A 17,309-nucleotide genomic window follows, 5' to 3' on the forward strand; every position below is an offset into this window, starting at 1 on the left:
ACTGTGGACATTGCTTGCCACTGCACGTAAAGCAGTAACAACTTACTGCACGAATAAAGCACCACCAACTTTTAAAAATTTCAAGAAAATCCCAGTCTTCATGTCTCGAATGGGAGTAGCAACCATAAAGAAAAGACAACATCATACATCACTTATTGGCAGAACGTTGATGAAATACTGGACAAAAGTACAGCATCTTAATACAAATTGCATATTGTATATGGGATATACAGTTTCTTTTGTAAATAGTTGATTACTTGATATTACTTATGGTTCAGTTTATTTGAAGATATGGAAAAAATGTGTAATAAAAATTTCTATGAGTAAAGAAACAGGGGTGGGTGCAAATGCTTTAATGTTAACACTGAGACAGTAAATTAATTTTCTTTTCAGAGACTATGAGCAAGAAATTATACAAGCTCACCTTACACACACTTGACAGGAAGCAAAAGGTAAAAGGATGGCAGATAAAAAACAGTTGGAAGGAAAAACAGAAATATTCAATTAAATGTACAAAACAAGTGGGTACTAAATTACAAACTGAAGGAACAAATTTAAGATTTTTATTTTACATTTGCTGACCGGGATAGTCTAACTGTCCATTTTCAGTAGAGTCCTGGGGAGATAAGCTCCAAGAGATTACTAGACTACTAACATACAGGTACTAGTTGTTATACAGTTAAACACTACATATTTTAAACAGTTCAGGAAGCTTCACAGTTTATACAAACAATATGTTACAAGCATTAGATAAGATATTTTAGACTTTATATACAAGACTTTATTAGAAAGTAATTGTTAAACAAATGCATACTTCAAGTTTCAACAGTTCAGCAATGCTCACAGTTTAAACAATACTTGTTGCCTGCCTTAGGTAAGATGCTTTAGAATTATATGCGGAAGAATTTAACTAGGTATTTAAATTATCTCTATTAGGATAAGATATGTTTTTGCCAAGGATAGGCCTCGATCTAAAAAGACACAGACAGAGCAGGAATTAGGTCTTAAGAGAGGGTATTTGGGATATAGTACAAGATTAGTCTGGATCTGTAAAGGGACATAACCAATGGGTTTTAAGACAGAGTTTCAGATCGTGTTTAAAAAGTGCAAATGAAGACAGTGATTTAAGTTCATGGAGGATTTGGTTCCAACTGCATTTGAGAACAGAGCATTTCCTGCCATGTTATTAGATTTACATGTTGATACTAGTAGTTTATTAGATGAGCGTAAAGTTGAAAGGTTCTTATATTGGGTAATGAGACTAGCAAGTGTTGGGGTATTGGTAGGTTGGAAAAGGGTTTTGTGTGCAAAGATATTGTGAAAAACTAGATATAACCAGGGCATTCAAAGCCATTTACCATACCTTCTGTTATAGAAGCTAGCAAAAATTCAGCTTTGTTCAAAATACAATTGGTTTCACAGCTATTTACAGACGACAACATTACAGGTCCATCCTAATAATCATAACTCTGCTTTGTTTATGATTAAAACACAAGGTTCAGTTTTGCCATCTACTTTTCTCTTTGTACATTAATAATCTCCGTAATTACCCTCCCAAACTAGACAGCATACTTCATGCAGATGAACCACCCTCTTCCACCACTGTTTCTTCCTCTTCCAAACAAACTTCCAAACATTTTAATGCTTATGCTTTTCATGCAAGGCTGGTACTGTTCATCAACATACTGCTGAAATCTTTCTACTTGATGTGAAAAATTCCATAAGAATCTTACTGTGCTACGTTTTTATTGTTGCTTTTTTAAGTGTAAATATTTTACTGTTGTTTTTTTCCAAGTGTAAATATCTTTAGTATGTAATAATTACATGTTCTATTTTTTATATTCCTTTAATTTACCTTGTAACGATATTTTGAATTTTTCTGTCTTGTTGGAGCTTTTCTCCCCGGGCCTCTACTGAAAATGGCAATATATCCAGCTAGACTAGCCCGGTTAACAAATGTAAAATAAAACTAAATAAAAATGACATACCACTTCTGCATGCTAATAAATGTCCAACCACTCTCCAAACCTAACTGTTCTTCTCCAACCTCTAAAATTAGGTTGCATCAAATAAGCGCACACACACATGCAGTGGATATAAAGTGCACACACACACATGCAGTGGATATAAAGTGTACACACCCCTGTTAAAATGCCAGGTTTTTGTGATATAAAAAATGAGACCACAATAAATTATTTCAAAACTTTTCCCACCTTTAATGTGACCTATAACCTGTACAATTCAATTGTAAAACAAATCTGTTAGGGGGAAAATATAAAAAAAATGCAACCAGCTTATTGTACATTTTTATAAGCGTGCACACCCTTAAACTAATACTTTGTTGAAGCACCTTTTGATTTAATTACAGCATTCAGTCTTCTTGGGTAGGAGTCTATCAGCATGGCACATCTTAACTTGGCAATATTTGCCCACTCTTGCAAAAGCGCTCCAAATCTGTCAGATTGTGAGGGCATCTCTTGTGCACAACCCTCTTCAGGTCACCCACAGATTTTCTATTGGATTTGGGTCTGGGCTCTGGTTGGGCCACTCCAAAACTTTAAATTTTCTTCTGGTGAAGCCATTCTTTTGTTAACTTGGATGTAGCTTGGGGTCACTCATGTTGAAAGGTGAAATTCCTCTTAATCTTCAGCTTTCTAGCAGACGCCTGAAGAAGACGCCTGAAGATTTTAGGCCAAAAGTGACTGGTATTTGGAACTGTTCATAATTTCCTCCACTTTTGACTAAAGCCTCAGTTCCAGCTAAGAAAAACAACCCCAAAGCATGATACTGCCACCACCATGCTTCACTGTGGGGATGGTGTTCCTTTGGTGATGCGAACTGTTGTTTTTGCAATAAACATACCTTTTGGAATTGTGGCCAAATTCAACCTTGGTCTCATCAGACCATAACACAATTTTCCCACATGCTTTTGGAAGACTTGATGTATTGTTTTGCAAATTTTAGCCTGGCCTGGATGGGTTTTTTTGTGTGTAAGAAAAGGCTTCTGCCTTGCAACCCTACCCCCACAGTCCAAACATATGGAGAATACGGGAGATTGTTGTCACATATAGTACACAACCAGTACTTGCCAGAAATTATTGCAGTGTTGCTGGGGGGTCTCTTGGCAGCCTCCCTGACCAGTTTTCGTCTTGTCTTTTCATCAATTTTGGATGGGTGTCCCAATTCTTTGCAACGTCACTGTTGTCCCATATTTTCTCCACTTTTTGATGACAAGTCTTTCACTGTGTTCCATGGTATATCCAATGCTGTGGAAATTTTTTTGTACCCTTTTCCTGACTGATACCTTTCAAAATGATCCCTTTGATGCTTTGTAAGCTCTCTGTGAACCATGGCTTTTGCTGTAGGAGGCAACTGAGTAAATGTCAAGAAAATCCTACTAGGACAGCTGAACTTTATTTGGGTTTAATCATAGTGTCTTTAATTGATGGCAGGTGTGTACCCAAGAAGACTAAATTCTGTAATTAAATCAAAGGGTACATCAACAAAGTATTAGCTTAAGGGTGTACACACTTATGCAACCAGCTTACTGTACATTTTTTTATTTTTATGTATTTTTCCCCCAACAGATTTGTTTGTTTTTCAACTGAATTGTACAGGTTACAAGTTACATTAAATGTGGGAAAAGTTGTGGTCTCATTATTTTGTATCTCAAATACCTGGCATTTTAACAGGGGTGTGTACAGTTTTATATCCACTGTACATACACAAGCACACACAAAATTGTGTGTGTCTGTCTTTTTCAACCTAACACTACATTACTCCTATGGTACAATGTCTTGTTTGGGTCTAATTACACTTCTGTATGGTACTTTTGTTATCTGACATTGCACACCTGTGCACCGGTCTTCAGAGGAGTCTACTTACCCAATTATCAAACACAAATAAGTATGAAGAATCTTCTACACAAGACGGTAAACTCAAAATTAAGGGGGATACTGATGACAGCATTAAAAAGTCATCTATTGACCCAAGATGAAATAAAACAAATGTATCTGCAATGGAAGCAAACAAGATAAAATGATGGCCAGACTAGGGGGCGCTCAAGTATTCTACATCTGCCATAAATGAATACAACAGACAGCAGCTGAAAACATGTAAATTTCAACTGTAGATACAGATGTAAGTGAAAAAGAGACACCCATAAAGAATAAGTGGAAGTGGCGCATTGAAAATCTTCCAGGAGAGTTATAAAACTAATCCAATTCAGTTGAGCAGTAAAGCAAGAAAAAAATTGATAATGCACAAATAATGTGATTTACGACGATTTTCCTGAAGTAACCTCCATTTTATTAAGCAAAAGTAAATTACAACACTAGAATTACAAACCAAAGCTTCTTACTTTAAAGTCACTAGTTCAGGATAGTAGTATACAGTAGTGAGTAAAGTGCTTACTTGCTTCTGTTGCTGAGCTCTCTTCAGAGATTCAAGTCTTTTTTCTTTAAGCCTTTCCAACTCATCTTCATCCATTTGTTCCAGTTTATTGAGCTCGGCATCTAGCTGTTCCTCTATTATTTGGGCAGACTGAAGCACCTGCTGCTCCAGCACTTTTGAAATTAGGTCAACTGGGGTATCTGCTGCCATCCTGCTGAACCCGTAATCCTTAAAAAGTAAAGTTTCAAGATTTTACATTTGAAATCAGATGTTTCGTTTTACTACATGCGACAAATGCTAGCGGTCTCTTGCTACCTTGTTCGAAAGTGAAGTCATGACAACAAAAGCTATATACTTACATATTGAGAGTAAGGAGACGAATCTTTCATAACCTTTATGACGTAGACCTTAGGTACAAGGATTACTTGGCAAACTAGCCTTCAAAAAAGGTTGCCAGCACACCTTCACACACACACACACACACACACACACACACACACACACACACACACACCTTTCCCATAATGCATCACACATCGCTCCAATTCAATTCATACATCAGGGGAAAAAGGAAACAAGCAGAAGACTGGTAAAGGCAGAGATAACTGCAACAAAGATGAAACTGTATAAGGGATGTGTTACTGATAATGACCTTCTTACAAAGTACGTGATTTTCCTACCTGTTAAGTCTATCGTTTATAATTTTTGGACAGTGCCTCCTAGCTAATTCTTCTGGACTGCCACTTCCATGGGAACATGCCCCTGACAAGAACAGCCCTAAAGATGATCCATATTTGAAAATGTTGTCCACACTGCAGTGACTTGAGAACATGCTCAGGGAAGACCAAGCTGCAGTGCTGCATGCATCATCGGAGGCAAAATTACGGAAAAAGTCAATGGAAATAAACAATGCTGTAGGAGAATGAGCTCTGAGCATAGCAGGCAACAGGTTTCCAGCATTTGCCAGAAGTCAACACATACAACAAACTACCTGGAAAAGGACTGCTTCATAACACTGCTTTGTCTAATATGGATTCCGGAAAGGAACAAACTGGCCTTCCTTATGGAAAGATTTGGTTCTTCCCTCTTTATACTGAAGCCATCTATGGAGATCAAAACAATGAAGAAAATACTTTACCATGGCTACAGCAGCTGGAGAACAATAAAAGCCAATTAACACAATGCTGCAAGTTTGACTCAGGGGAACATTACACAAAACAAACAAATTAATTTTAACCACAACCTTTTTCCTGTAAAAAAAAAAAAAAAAAAAAAACACAAGGACATTTCATAAAAACAATCCAGAGCTCAGAAATTCTCTTAAAAAAATAAAAAAAAAGGTAGGACACAAATTTCAGATCAACAGAGGGGACAAGCCAGAACAGTAAACTTAGAAAGCTGAAGTCCCAAAGACACTGAAGATCCCCAGTAGGAGGCCTAGGCTGAGAAGTACATCACACAAATACCTTACAAACCTTCAAAGAAAAAATAAGAAGCAAAAGCAGAGTCCTGAGCAGAATTAAAATAAGAACTGACCAAGTGAATTTCAATGGAGAACCAAAACCAAACTTGAAGCTCCTAGCTCCGATTCAGAAGCATAAAACACATCCTTGAATCATTAGCCATCTTTATCTGGAGGTAGACATCCTGGAATCTAAAGAATGCAAAAGCCTCTTTCAGATAAGCATCGAAGGACAAACTGTATCAGGACCATACAAAACGTTTTCTGGAAATGAATGCATTTAATGCACTGTGATCTAGAAGGGCCTGGATTCTTTAATTTTCTTTGCACCATAAAGAGCCTGAAATAATATACTGAGCCTTTGAGGTCTGCAGGGAGTGTTTGGATGGCTCTTGCTAAATTACTTTATTAGAAGTTCCACACAGGGTGAGATGTGTGTTAAGGGTAACAACAGCTTTCTGGAGCAAGGGAATGAAGCATCCTCTGGATATTTTCTCCCTTATCCATTTTTGCATGGAGATTTTTTCCAAGTTTGGACATGAAGAGAATCCCACCCAAATGTCTTCAGGATGGAACAGCTAGGTAAATAGGACTGCTGTCATCTACTATGACGCCAACTACGACCTTCTGGTGATCACCGGGGACTCCCAAGCTTTTGCAAGCATGACTTTGTTGTGAAAAGGACTGAGGGGAGTGCCTTCTTCCAGCATCTTCCTGTTGCTCTAGCTGATGTGGATCATACCAAAATCACATCCGGTGTTGGCTTTTCTGGATCATAAAAAAGTATGCAAAAGTGGCTGAAATGCAAGTCCATAACAACAATGTTTTAATATGTTTTTTGTTCATATTTTTCAGGTGCTCATACACTTCAGGGCCAAAAAGACGAGGTTCCATGAAGGGAGTAACTGAGAAAAATCACCTTGGTGTCTGTAGCAAACCAAGTTAAACATAGCCAGCTGTGCTGGCATGCAGTGATGTTGGACTGTGCGTTATAAGCAATCAGTAACAGTAGTTGCCTGATTTGAAACTACAGCATTTGGGTATGACAGTTCAAAATGATGCCCAAGGCAATCCGATTCCCAAACCTATAAACAGCCCAAGACTTCTTGTCTTAGCAATGAACATCTGGGCTCTAGAAGGCAGGAGCCTGGCAAACAACTACAGCAGACACAGTTACATCTAGTTAAATGGCCAATCGAAACAGAATCACCTGAAGAACAAAAATTTGTCTACTTTCTTGGGAAAATGGGCCATGTTATCAGTTTTCTCATACAACTGCCATCATTACATCTTTAAAGGACATCCATTAAGTGAAAGGTCCCACAAGAGGATTGGTGGGTTGAAACCAGCATTTTTCAGTCCATGCAGCAGAGAGGAGAGGGTGTCAGAGGGTTGGCACTGCATTAACTGGAGAACTATCCAAAATTTAGATCACCTGCAGGAAGGAAGACGCTAAATCCCTCTTTCTTCTCACTGAGGTCGTGTGTGTATGGCGGGAGGGTTGGAAGTCTGGTTTCGGATGCTTTGTCTTTCCCAATTATCTCAGCATCCATTTTCTGAATGCCTGGATTCAGAAGAGCCTTCTTTGCTGGGGCAAAATGAAGGAGTAAATGGCAGAGACAATGGGAAAGGTTTCTGGGTCTGCCAAGAAGGTGGGAGTAGTTTAGAATAGTGTAGAGAGAGACTCATGTTTGAAAGGACTGCATAATGGAGCTCGTCGAGTCATTTGGACATCATAAGAAAGCTCTGTTAGCTAGAGTGGCAATGTCAGAAACCTGGCATTGGAATGACAGATACAGGGAAATAGAAAATTAAAATTCCCAAAGACTTGACACTGGGAACTCCAACATCAGAAAACCTGACACAAAAAAACAGCCAGACATACATCAGCAAATACAACATTAAAAAGACAGACACCAGGGGAACCAACATCAATATGGTTATCACCACTCTATGTAGACCCAGCTTTATTGGCCAATGCCAGGAGTGGTGATGGTAAAGTTTGTACCACAGAAACCAGTGCTAGGATGGACAGGCAAGACACAGACTACATGAATCACAAGGACTAGAGAGGGGTCTTGGAACACCAGCTGTCCAAATGATGAAGGTCAGTTTACTCTAATCAATGGCAGTGACTCCTGGGGAGTGCTTCTCCAATAGTATTGAAAAAGCAGAAGGGATGATGGCAGAATTTATTTGTTTTTTTTTTACAAGAAAATTCTGCCTAGGCAACACACATTTTCAGTGGAGACCTGGGAAGAAAAACTCCAGCAGACTCATTTAAGATATTAATGGCAAAAGTTTTTTTTTTTTTTTTTTACAACGATACATTACGTAGATGAATACGAACAGGTATTTGTTCTCTATTGACTCTGTACAAAGATAGACCAGGTGGCATTATGTTAAATTCCAAGTATAAAACATTTAGTATGCGAACAATCTAATACAAGTGATAAGCAGACATTACATAGGACTTGCAGGACATGGATAAGAAGGGTTACAGTATAGATGTTAGCAATAGGGTAAGAAAAGATTTTTTTTAAAACTAATCTTGTTGGAGTTGGATTTAGAAAACAAATGAGGATAAGAAACAAAAGTGAAAAGAGACTCAGGTTTGAGGACCGTGATGCTCTTTCTGAGATGTTGAAAGTATTTGAGGGTTAAGTGTCTTTCTATGCCTTCTTCAGGGAATGCACTTTCAGGACTATCGGTGCATTCTCCAAAAAGACAGAAAACAAGACACAAGAAGAGGGTATTAGCAACTTTGAATACAGCCAGTAAACATACCTAACCTACAAAAAAAAAAAAAAAAAAAAAATCACCCACATATAAATTAACATATAATAACTCCATCAGAAAGTAACATATTTGTATGGCTATACATATCCGTTTCATAATTACCACATCACTAGAGTAAAGTGTAAATACTAGTCAGTAAAACATGACAACAGAGCAAAATACAAGCAAACTCACTTGATCTTGCTAATATATGGTGACAACGGGTCTATATTAGAATACAAAAATCCTTTTAAGCGAACACGAAAACACAGACACGTATTGCATGAAACACGATTATGTCGAACGTACTAAACCGCAAACTCCAAAAAGTCAAAGTGTCATGGCTGGCATGTCTGTGGTACAGCTCCGTACGTTAACTGTGCTATAGTTACGGACCTTAGGGTTAGCGTGCGGGTTACGGTAAGTGCATAGATAATAATGTAAGTAAGGTTTACTGTAAGGTTAGATGTAGGATTTTGGTGCTTTACTTTAGGGTTAGAAGTAGGGTTTTGGTTAGTGTATGTATGTGGTGTATTTATTTTGTTTGGGTAGGCAGTATGTAGTGGGAGGTGGAGTTGGCCGACTATGGGGATTCGACTTTTTGTATTTTGCGGTTTAGTATGTTCAGCATATTCGCAGTTCGCGCAATACTTGTCAGTGTTTTCGTGTTCGCTTAAAAGGAGTTTCACTATTATAATACAGACCTGGTGCCAACTCCATCTAAACGGTATTTCATGATGCAATATGTCAGTATGTGAAACTGTAACATGACCATTTCTAGTCTTGGATTCTGAAGACAAACATGAAAAACTCATGAAAAGCCTCATGACAAAATCTTGTAAAATCAGCAAACTTACAGGTCCAAGAACAGTCATTAAATGGACATTCCTCCTACTCTAAAAGGTGATGCATCACATTGGTAGGACTGTTCTTTCTCTTCTGCATCTCTTCTCATATGATGCTACAACATTAAACAAAGACCCTCATATTAATCCAAAAGGCAGACATAAATGAAGATGGCAGAAGAGGATACTAGCAAACTGAATCTGGACAGTAAGCAAACCCAACCTAAAAAATGTCACCCACCTAGTTGACAGCTCTAGCTTATGGTTAACTTCTTCACTATAGTCCAGAATACTAGCAATATGATACTTGCATAAATAGTGGCTAACTGCAAATTCATGCAAACCCAACCTAAAAAATGTCACCCACCTAGTTGACAGCTCTAGCTTATGGTTAACTTCTTCACTATAGTCCAGAATACTAGCAATATGATACTTGCATAAATAGTGGCTAACTGCAAATTCATCTCCGGTTTAGCACTGTTGTTCAAGGATAACAGAAACATATAACAACCCAACGCATCCTTGTTTGCTTGGATTATCTCAGAGTTAAGGGCTAAAATCTACAGCTAGACTTCTTAAGATCCTCACAGATCAACAGCCTGGTAAGTATCTATGAACCTATAAAACCGAGGGGGGATCCCTTTCTCTTAACTGGGGTAGAAACTGGAGAACAGAGCTAGAGGAATTGGACTACCTTAAATAGTGCCTGGGCAAAACCGTGCCAATCTTCATGAGAAGCGTTTTGTATCTGAAGCGTGGATAGCAGGGACAAATGTTTTATCTTCAGAGTCCTCTTTTTTAGGGGTTTCCAACCTTACAGTTTTAGGGGTAGAACTGAAAGTCCTGACTTATTAAAGATTTTGTATGTTTGGAGCTTTTCTCCCCAGGACTCCACTGAAAACGGGCTAATCTCAGCCCAGTGGACCATCCTGGTAAAGTAACTGCAAATAAATAAATAATTTTCATAAGAGATCTGACAATACCATCCCTCACCAAAATGTGGTGAATACCTCTATCATCCTCAGGGTTCTACTTCTCAGCAACTGCCTAACGTATGGTCTGACAAGAAGTGCTCAAAACAGATCCAAGTCCCTAGTTCTGGTATCAGTGCGGCTATATGACATGAAAAAAGATGCAAGAGAACAGACAAGATGAATGGCACAGAAAGCAAAGCACAGATAACCCCTGACAGCCAATAAGAAACCAAGTAAAGGGATAGTACACTTCAAGCCATTCCTGGTAGCTCAAGGAGTTTGTGCTAACAATTTTATTGGCTAGAAATCTCTGAGCCTTTTGTGTTACTTAATCTGTTTAAAAAGGTGCATCCTGAAAGGGTTACTGTACTCAATTTATCCAATTAGGACTCAAAAAAAAAAAAAAAGAGGGATGATATCCCTTTAGATATCAACAGTACTACATATTCGGACTACTGCTAAAAACACTGTGGTTGAAGTTGAGGAAATTTTCCAAGATCCTTGACTACATTATACTTTGGAGTGGGGTATTGGCTATACTGAATACAGAGGTGTTTTCCAATGCGGTAATACTACACTTTCTATACACCACCTGTTTTCAAGTGTCACTTCCTGTTATAATGAATGGGTATCGGGAGGAGATCCGACAACAAACTATGTAGTTATCTGCAGACTTAGTTAACCAAAGATCCTGATTCTCTGTCAGGAGATCAATGAAGACATTGCCAAAAAGCAGGGGGTTACAGTACCTAGTTACAGTACCTAGTCCTAGAGTACTCCACTACTTACAGTCATACTTTCCACAGAGGAACTTGCCATCTAAAATATGTAGGTTGTATCTTTCTACCAGCTGACAATACAACTCAACACATATGGATAATTTTATGCCCAGATCTAAACTGACTGTATGACCAGACTAACCACAGTTTACAGTCTGTATGATCTTCTTAAAAGTAGTTAACTAAACTAAGTAGGTAGGATCTTCTCTTGACAAAGCCAAACTGACGTGATTCTAACTAGATAAGGTTTTTGATGTCATAGTTTGTGAGGTCAGTCATGATGCATTCCATGACTTTGCAAATAAGAAACTAATAGGGCTACAGTTTTCCAGGTCTGTGGTAGGACCTCCTTTGAGAAGGGGCATCACTACTGCAGTTCACCATACTCTCGCAACATATCCTGCAGCTAATCTTAGGTTAATCGGTTTAAGAAGGGGTTCCACAAGGGAATGTTTGCTTCTATTTATTAGGCATACTGGTGAATTATCAACAGTAGTAGCATTTTTGGTCTTGGAGAGTACCGTCAGTGGATGTTCCTTTATGATATTAGGAGGAGCAAGGGATTTGGGAATTTGTGGAATTAAGGCAGTTGTTTCAGCTGTAAAGTTTGCACTAAATTTGTCAGCTAGTATATTTGCTGCATCGACTAAAATTTGAGTGGGTGATGCCATTTTGGATAAGCTGGGTGTTATTTTTTAGTCTTCGAATACAACTATCAAATGTTGCAATTCTAATTCCTTCGCTAATTGCATTACATGAAAAATGTACAGCATTTAGGACATAGCAATGGTGGTCAATGCCACAGATTCCCTAAGCCTGCAAATTTGTTCTTCTCGTTTCCCAAGAGAAATCTGGCAGATCCACACTAAACTTCACTATTACTGGTAGGTGAAGCTAAAGAGGATTCTGAGAAAGATTCTGAGAAAGATGACAATTCTTTCTGCCATGAATTACCTATACAGCTCAACACATTTCCACCAGTCCAAACACAGAAGAGGTTAGTAACATTCAGACTACGTTAGGTGGAAGGAGGAACACAGAGGAAAAAAAAAGATTAAGAATGATGCAGACAATATAGGACTGGAGTATACTGTTTGTATGTGATAAAGAAAAGTGGGGGTGGGGGAAATCACTTGAGAAGATAAGATAAGATGTGCCACTGAACACCCTGGAGAGATAAACAGATTGTCCAGGAGATTCTGAAGAAAACTTAGAAGACAGTAGGTAGGATACTGAATAGCACTCCTGTCCTTGAAATAAAGGAACAGATAGAAATTAGCAACAAACAGAAGTGAATGTGGAGACTTCGCCAGCAAATCCAGTAGAATTATGGAATAAAACCAGGAAAGTGACTGAACCATGACAGCCTTGAGGCTTGGAAAGAATGAATGGGGGGGGGGGGGGCGGCTAGTAGTAGAGTATACAAAGAGATAAACACAGAAAACTGTAAAAGGAATGGGAGGAACTGAATCAACCTTAACAGTATGGAGAGTCCAAGGATATGTTGCTTAAATGAAGACGATTTAGAAGGATACAGAGTTTCTGACTGGACATTGGAAATGTGCTGGAAAGCCAAACAAGCTGAATACTGCATAGCTGGTACATGCCTTCACTGTGGACAAAGAAATCATGAATGCTTATTCTTGTGATGGGAGTGCAAGAAGGACTTGAACTTGCTGATCTAACGAGCTGACATTAATATAATGCAGCTAATGGAAGGACAGCTGAAGAAGTCTCCCAAAAGAAAGCATTAGGTTTAATAGAGGGAAACATCACTTTGCCTTGTGGGCTGCAAAGGATATAGAATGGTAATGGTAATTGGCTACAACGTGGTTCAGGTTTTTTTTTACTTCCCATGAGTAGGATGTGGAGGAATTGAAGGTCCTTATCCTACATCATTGGTCTGGAGGGGAGCTGGCTTCTTAGGAATGCAGATACATCCCCTCAAACAACATCACAAGTTTTCAGCTTTGGTTCTGAAAGAATGGTAAATATTGAACTCCTGTACTGTAGGAATGTGATCGCTGTTCTGGAACTATGCAAACATCAATATCTTCAAGTCTTAAGAATGTCTGTAAGGAGTGCAACTTATTGTTCAGAATTCTAGCATTCAGCAGCGCTACCCTTAGCCTTAATTTTGTTTGGCTATGTATGTAATTTCTGAAGAAGGGAGAGGCTTGGCCACAAGAGAGAATTCATGAAGAGATGGGTGCTGCTACCAAGGCAAATAGGACTGTCAATAATCTACTTGGTTATTCACTTCCAAATGCTCAATGACCAGGTCATATGTTTACCTAGTTTACAAGGACTGGAGTGCTCTAATGGCACTGTGGATCCTGAAACCTGACAGGCTGGTACTCATCGCCCTGTCTTTGCAAAGTCCAGTCAGTGGTGTATATTTGTTTCTGACTATGGAATTACCTATAACTAAGATGTTACCAGATATAATAGCTTAGTCTTGGTGCCCAAGTGGCTTTGGCTTACCAAGTGAGTGACACTTATGAAGTTAAATTTTCTGTAGTGTCTGTGAATGTGGTTTGCCTGTCAATATGACACCAAGTAGCCCGCATTCCAAATCTTTTGACTAGAATGCCTTTGTGGTTTGGGCAGCAGTCTTCTTTTAAAACTTCAGTATATGAAGCCTGATTTGTTGATTTGGGACAAGGCTGTGTGAGGTGGTTATCAAAACTGAAAACATGCTGGGTACAGTCAACAATTTTAGAAGAAAGGCTGTCCTCAAAGGTTAGTAGGTACTTGCACGTCTCACAAACAGAATCTTCTAGCAGACAAAACAAATAGCGGTCAATGAACATTAGGTAGTTCTTACACTGCCTCGCAGTACCTAGTGTTACCAGGCTAAAAACAGAAGGTGTGACCTAGTCTTACTAGGCTGACAACAGAAAGTGCGGTCAACTGTTATATCATGATAGTATTCCCTTTTTCACCAGTTGCTATATTAAGTATAACTCCAGGAAGGGATCTACGTGTATCAGAACAGAAGGAAACACAAAATCAAACCACCAATTCTACAATTATAAAATGTACAGTGGTAGCAATTTCAGAGTGCAAATGACAAGGAGAAGTGAAGCAAATCATGGCAAAAATTAGCAGCTGCAGCACCCAGCAGAACAAAAGCACCCTCAAACTAAACAACTCAAGAGGACAAAAAGTCTACCAAAGCCAAATCTGAGGTAAGTTTGGCCTTCTAGGCCAAGGACAACCACAAAGCATTATTTAGCTATATCCGCAACCTTAAAGGCAATACACAATTTTGTGCAGAGCTCATTGAAATGGAACCGCCTATACTGAACCAGAAGATGCAGCAAATCTCCTGGCTGATGAATTCAGCTCGAACTTTACTCCTCTCTCTCCCCCTAAACTTTCCCTCAGGAAATATCAGATATAACTCCCCCTACTATCACTAGGAAACAGGTACTTAATGCTCTCTCTCATACCAAGAACACTGCATCAATGGGCCCAGACAACATCCCACGATGCCTTCAAACTTGACCTATCAGGGCCTCTGGAATAACTATTTAACTGTAGCCTCCAAACAGGCTTCGTGTCTCATGAATGGTGAAAGGCAACAATCATCCCTCTGCACAAAGGTGGGCCAACTACAGACCCATAAGTCTCACTAGTCTTATATGTAAAGCCACTGAAAGAATTATCATGGAGATGATCAATAAAGATATAGTAAACCTCCAGACACCGGACCCAACCCAGTCTGGTTTTGTCAAGGGCACAGCATGCCTAGTCAACCTGGTAGACTTCTTTGAGAAGGTCACCAAAGCAATGGATGAGGGCAAAATCGTTCACACTGCCTACCTTAACCTGGCTAAGGCATTTGACACAATACCCCACTAGGGCATTGTTGACAAACTCAAGAGATTAGGTACAAACCCGTATGTCACCCAGTGGATAGCCAACTGGCTCACAGACAGAACCCAGGAAGCTAGAATTGGGCAGTGTACCTCTACAAAGAGGTCAGTCACAAGTGGAGTCCCTCAGGGACCAGTCTTTGGACCACTCCCTTTTGGCATTTATTTCTCAGAAGTCAAGGTCTATGTCAGTGGTTGCTGGCTGCCTAAATTTGCAGATGACTGCAAATCAAGAGCTGTCAATAAATCTCACACTGACCCAAATGCTCTCCAGAAGGGGCTGACACAAACAAACAACTGGTATCAAAACCATGGACTAAAACTAAATGCCAAGAAATGCATAATCGTATCCTTTGGGAAGTCATCCATCCCTGGTAATTATCATATTGACAACACACCCCTTAGAGTTGATCCAGTAGTCAGGGACTTAGGGACACACACAGATAGTAATCTAGCCTTTGATCATCACGTGTCTACAGTGGTAAGGAAATCATTCTATGTTGTACAACTTCTAAACAAACAAAGGTATAGCATCTAAGTCCAAGGAAGTCATTGTTCCACTGTAGTAAGCATTCAATAGACCTATCATTGTAATGACCCTTTGGTATGTACCTCACCAGACATATCCAAAAACTGCAACGTCCACATAGACTCCTCAGTAAAAGAATACAGGGTGTAAGTAATATGTCATATGCAGACCGCCTCAAGGCTCTATCCCTGCATTCTGTCTCTTACAGGCTTTTGAGGGGAGATCTATGCCTGGCATACAAGGCATTGGATGGGAAACCAGAAATTCTCCCCCGATTTGGCACCTATGTCTCTAATGCAAACAGGTAACCTGTAAATGGTTCATCTCCCAGGCCCATGCTTACACTTATCAAGGGTTTCAGAACCTGTCAGAGATTCGGGATGCATGGCTAGGCTTAAAAAGGCCCTTGTGGTCATTAGCCTAGTAAACACCTATGAACTACTACCAACATGACTTGGGTGCCACAACAATAACTTGGCGAAAGTCATATGGCTCAGGTGCAAAAACAGCAGATCAATACAGTGATGAAGCAAAATGCAGTTGCTTAAATGAGTGGAACTGGACTCGGGATGCACACATCAGTTAAAAGCAAATTATGTGTACAATAGGCAGTATAGGCAATCATGACGGCCAAGTTGGCTCAGATGCTACAATCCCAGTTTAGTTATAGTTCCATTGAAAGCAAACAACAAACTTAGACTAGGAATGCCCACAACTATAACACTGGTGAAATTAAACAATAAGCAGTATGTCAATTGTAAGAGAACTCTTAGTGTATTCAGCACCTATTCTCAAGTATGCACAACCATGCTTCTGCATCCTCAGTTGTCCATATCTATGCTCAGTCATCTGCAGGAGGACGTGATCATGCCCAGTTATAGGCTACTGCTCTCTAGGTTCAGTACCCAGTGAGTAAACTGTCAGAGATGACACCACTCAAACAGAGTTAAAGAGGACCAGCTCAGATAAATACTTGAAACTGTCAAAAACAGCTTTTAACAGTAAGCAACCTCACTGCAGACTACACAGTACTCTCCAGATGTAGTGGGTTTTGGTACCGAGGTAAAGTCCAAGTATCACAGTGTAGTCACAGCACAGCAGAAATGACAAAGATCATCACAAAGACAGAGTTTAAACAAACAAACCAGAGCTTACAGGTCAATAAGAAGCACTGGCCTTGCAAGCATAAAGACATTTCACTAAAACAATAGCTGCACCCCATTCTCACCAGGAGATTACAAGCTATAAAAGCTCTACATGACAAAAAAAAAAAAAAACACTAAAGCACAAAATACAACAATGTGTTTAAAATCGGCACTAGCAGACTCAAAGTGGTAAAGCAGAAACGTGTACTTCCCAGATGTAGTGGATTCTGATTTTGAAGTCACGTCCATGAAGATATCGTTAGGCATCCAAATGCAGTTGCAGCAAAGATTTAGTATTGATAATGGTCACTGAAGACTAAGTCATAGAGAAAAGAAGATGAAAAACGGCTGTGGAGTGTTAGGCCGAAGACTCAGCTCATTAAGTAGTCAGTGTGTAGTGCTAGACTGGGTGTGGATGTTTGAATCACATAACCAGGACAACAGTACACATACCCTGTACTGTCAAGACAAGAATGCATTTGGTCAATTTTTAGTGAATAATACTTGCGTATATGCTGAATACC

General features: G+C 39.3%; 1 protein-coding gene across 4 annotated transcripts in view; it reads right to left on the reverse strand.

The window, feature by feature from the left end:
* Positions 1–17,309, reverse strand: part of LOC122801654 (thioredoxin domain-containing protein 9-like) — a 288,308-nt gene that overhangs the window by 269,856 nt on the left and 1,143 nt on the right. For 3 of the 4 annotated variants that reach the window (XM_044071134.1, XM_044071136.1, XM_044071133.1), the window contains exon 2: positions 4,414–4,620. In XM_044071134.1, the coding sequence (XP_043927069.1) occupies positions 4,414–4,602 (189 nt within the window). In that variant the 5' untranslated portion in view covers positions 4,603–4,620. Of the gene's footprint in view, positions 1–4,413; positions 4,621–5,383; positions 5,405–17,309 lie in introns of those variants that run through there. The other variant, XM_044071135.1, reaches the window with a different exon arrangement.

The sequence above is a fragment of the Protopterus annectens genome, chromosome 5.part0 (assembly GCF_019279795.1).
Source record: "Protopterus annectens isolate FY-2018-M chromosome 5.part0, PAN1.0, whole genome shotgun sequence".
NCBI lineage: Eukaryota > Metazoa > Chordata > Ceratodontiformes > Protopteridae > Protopterus > Protopterus annectens.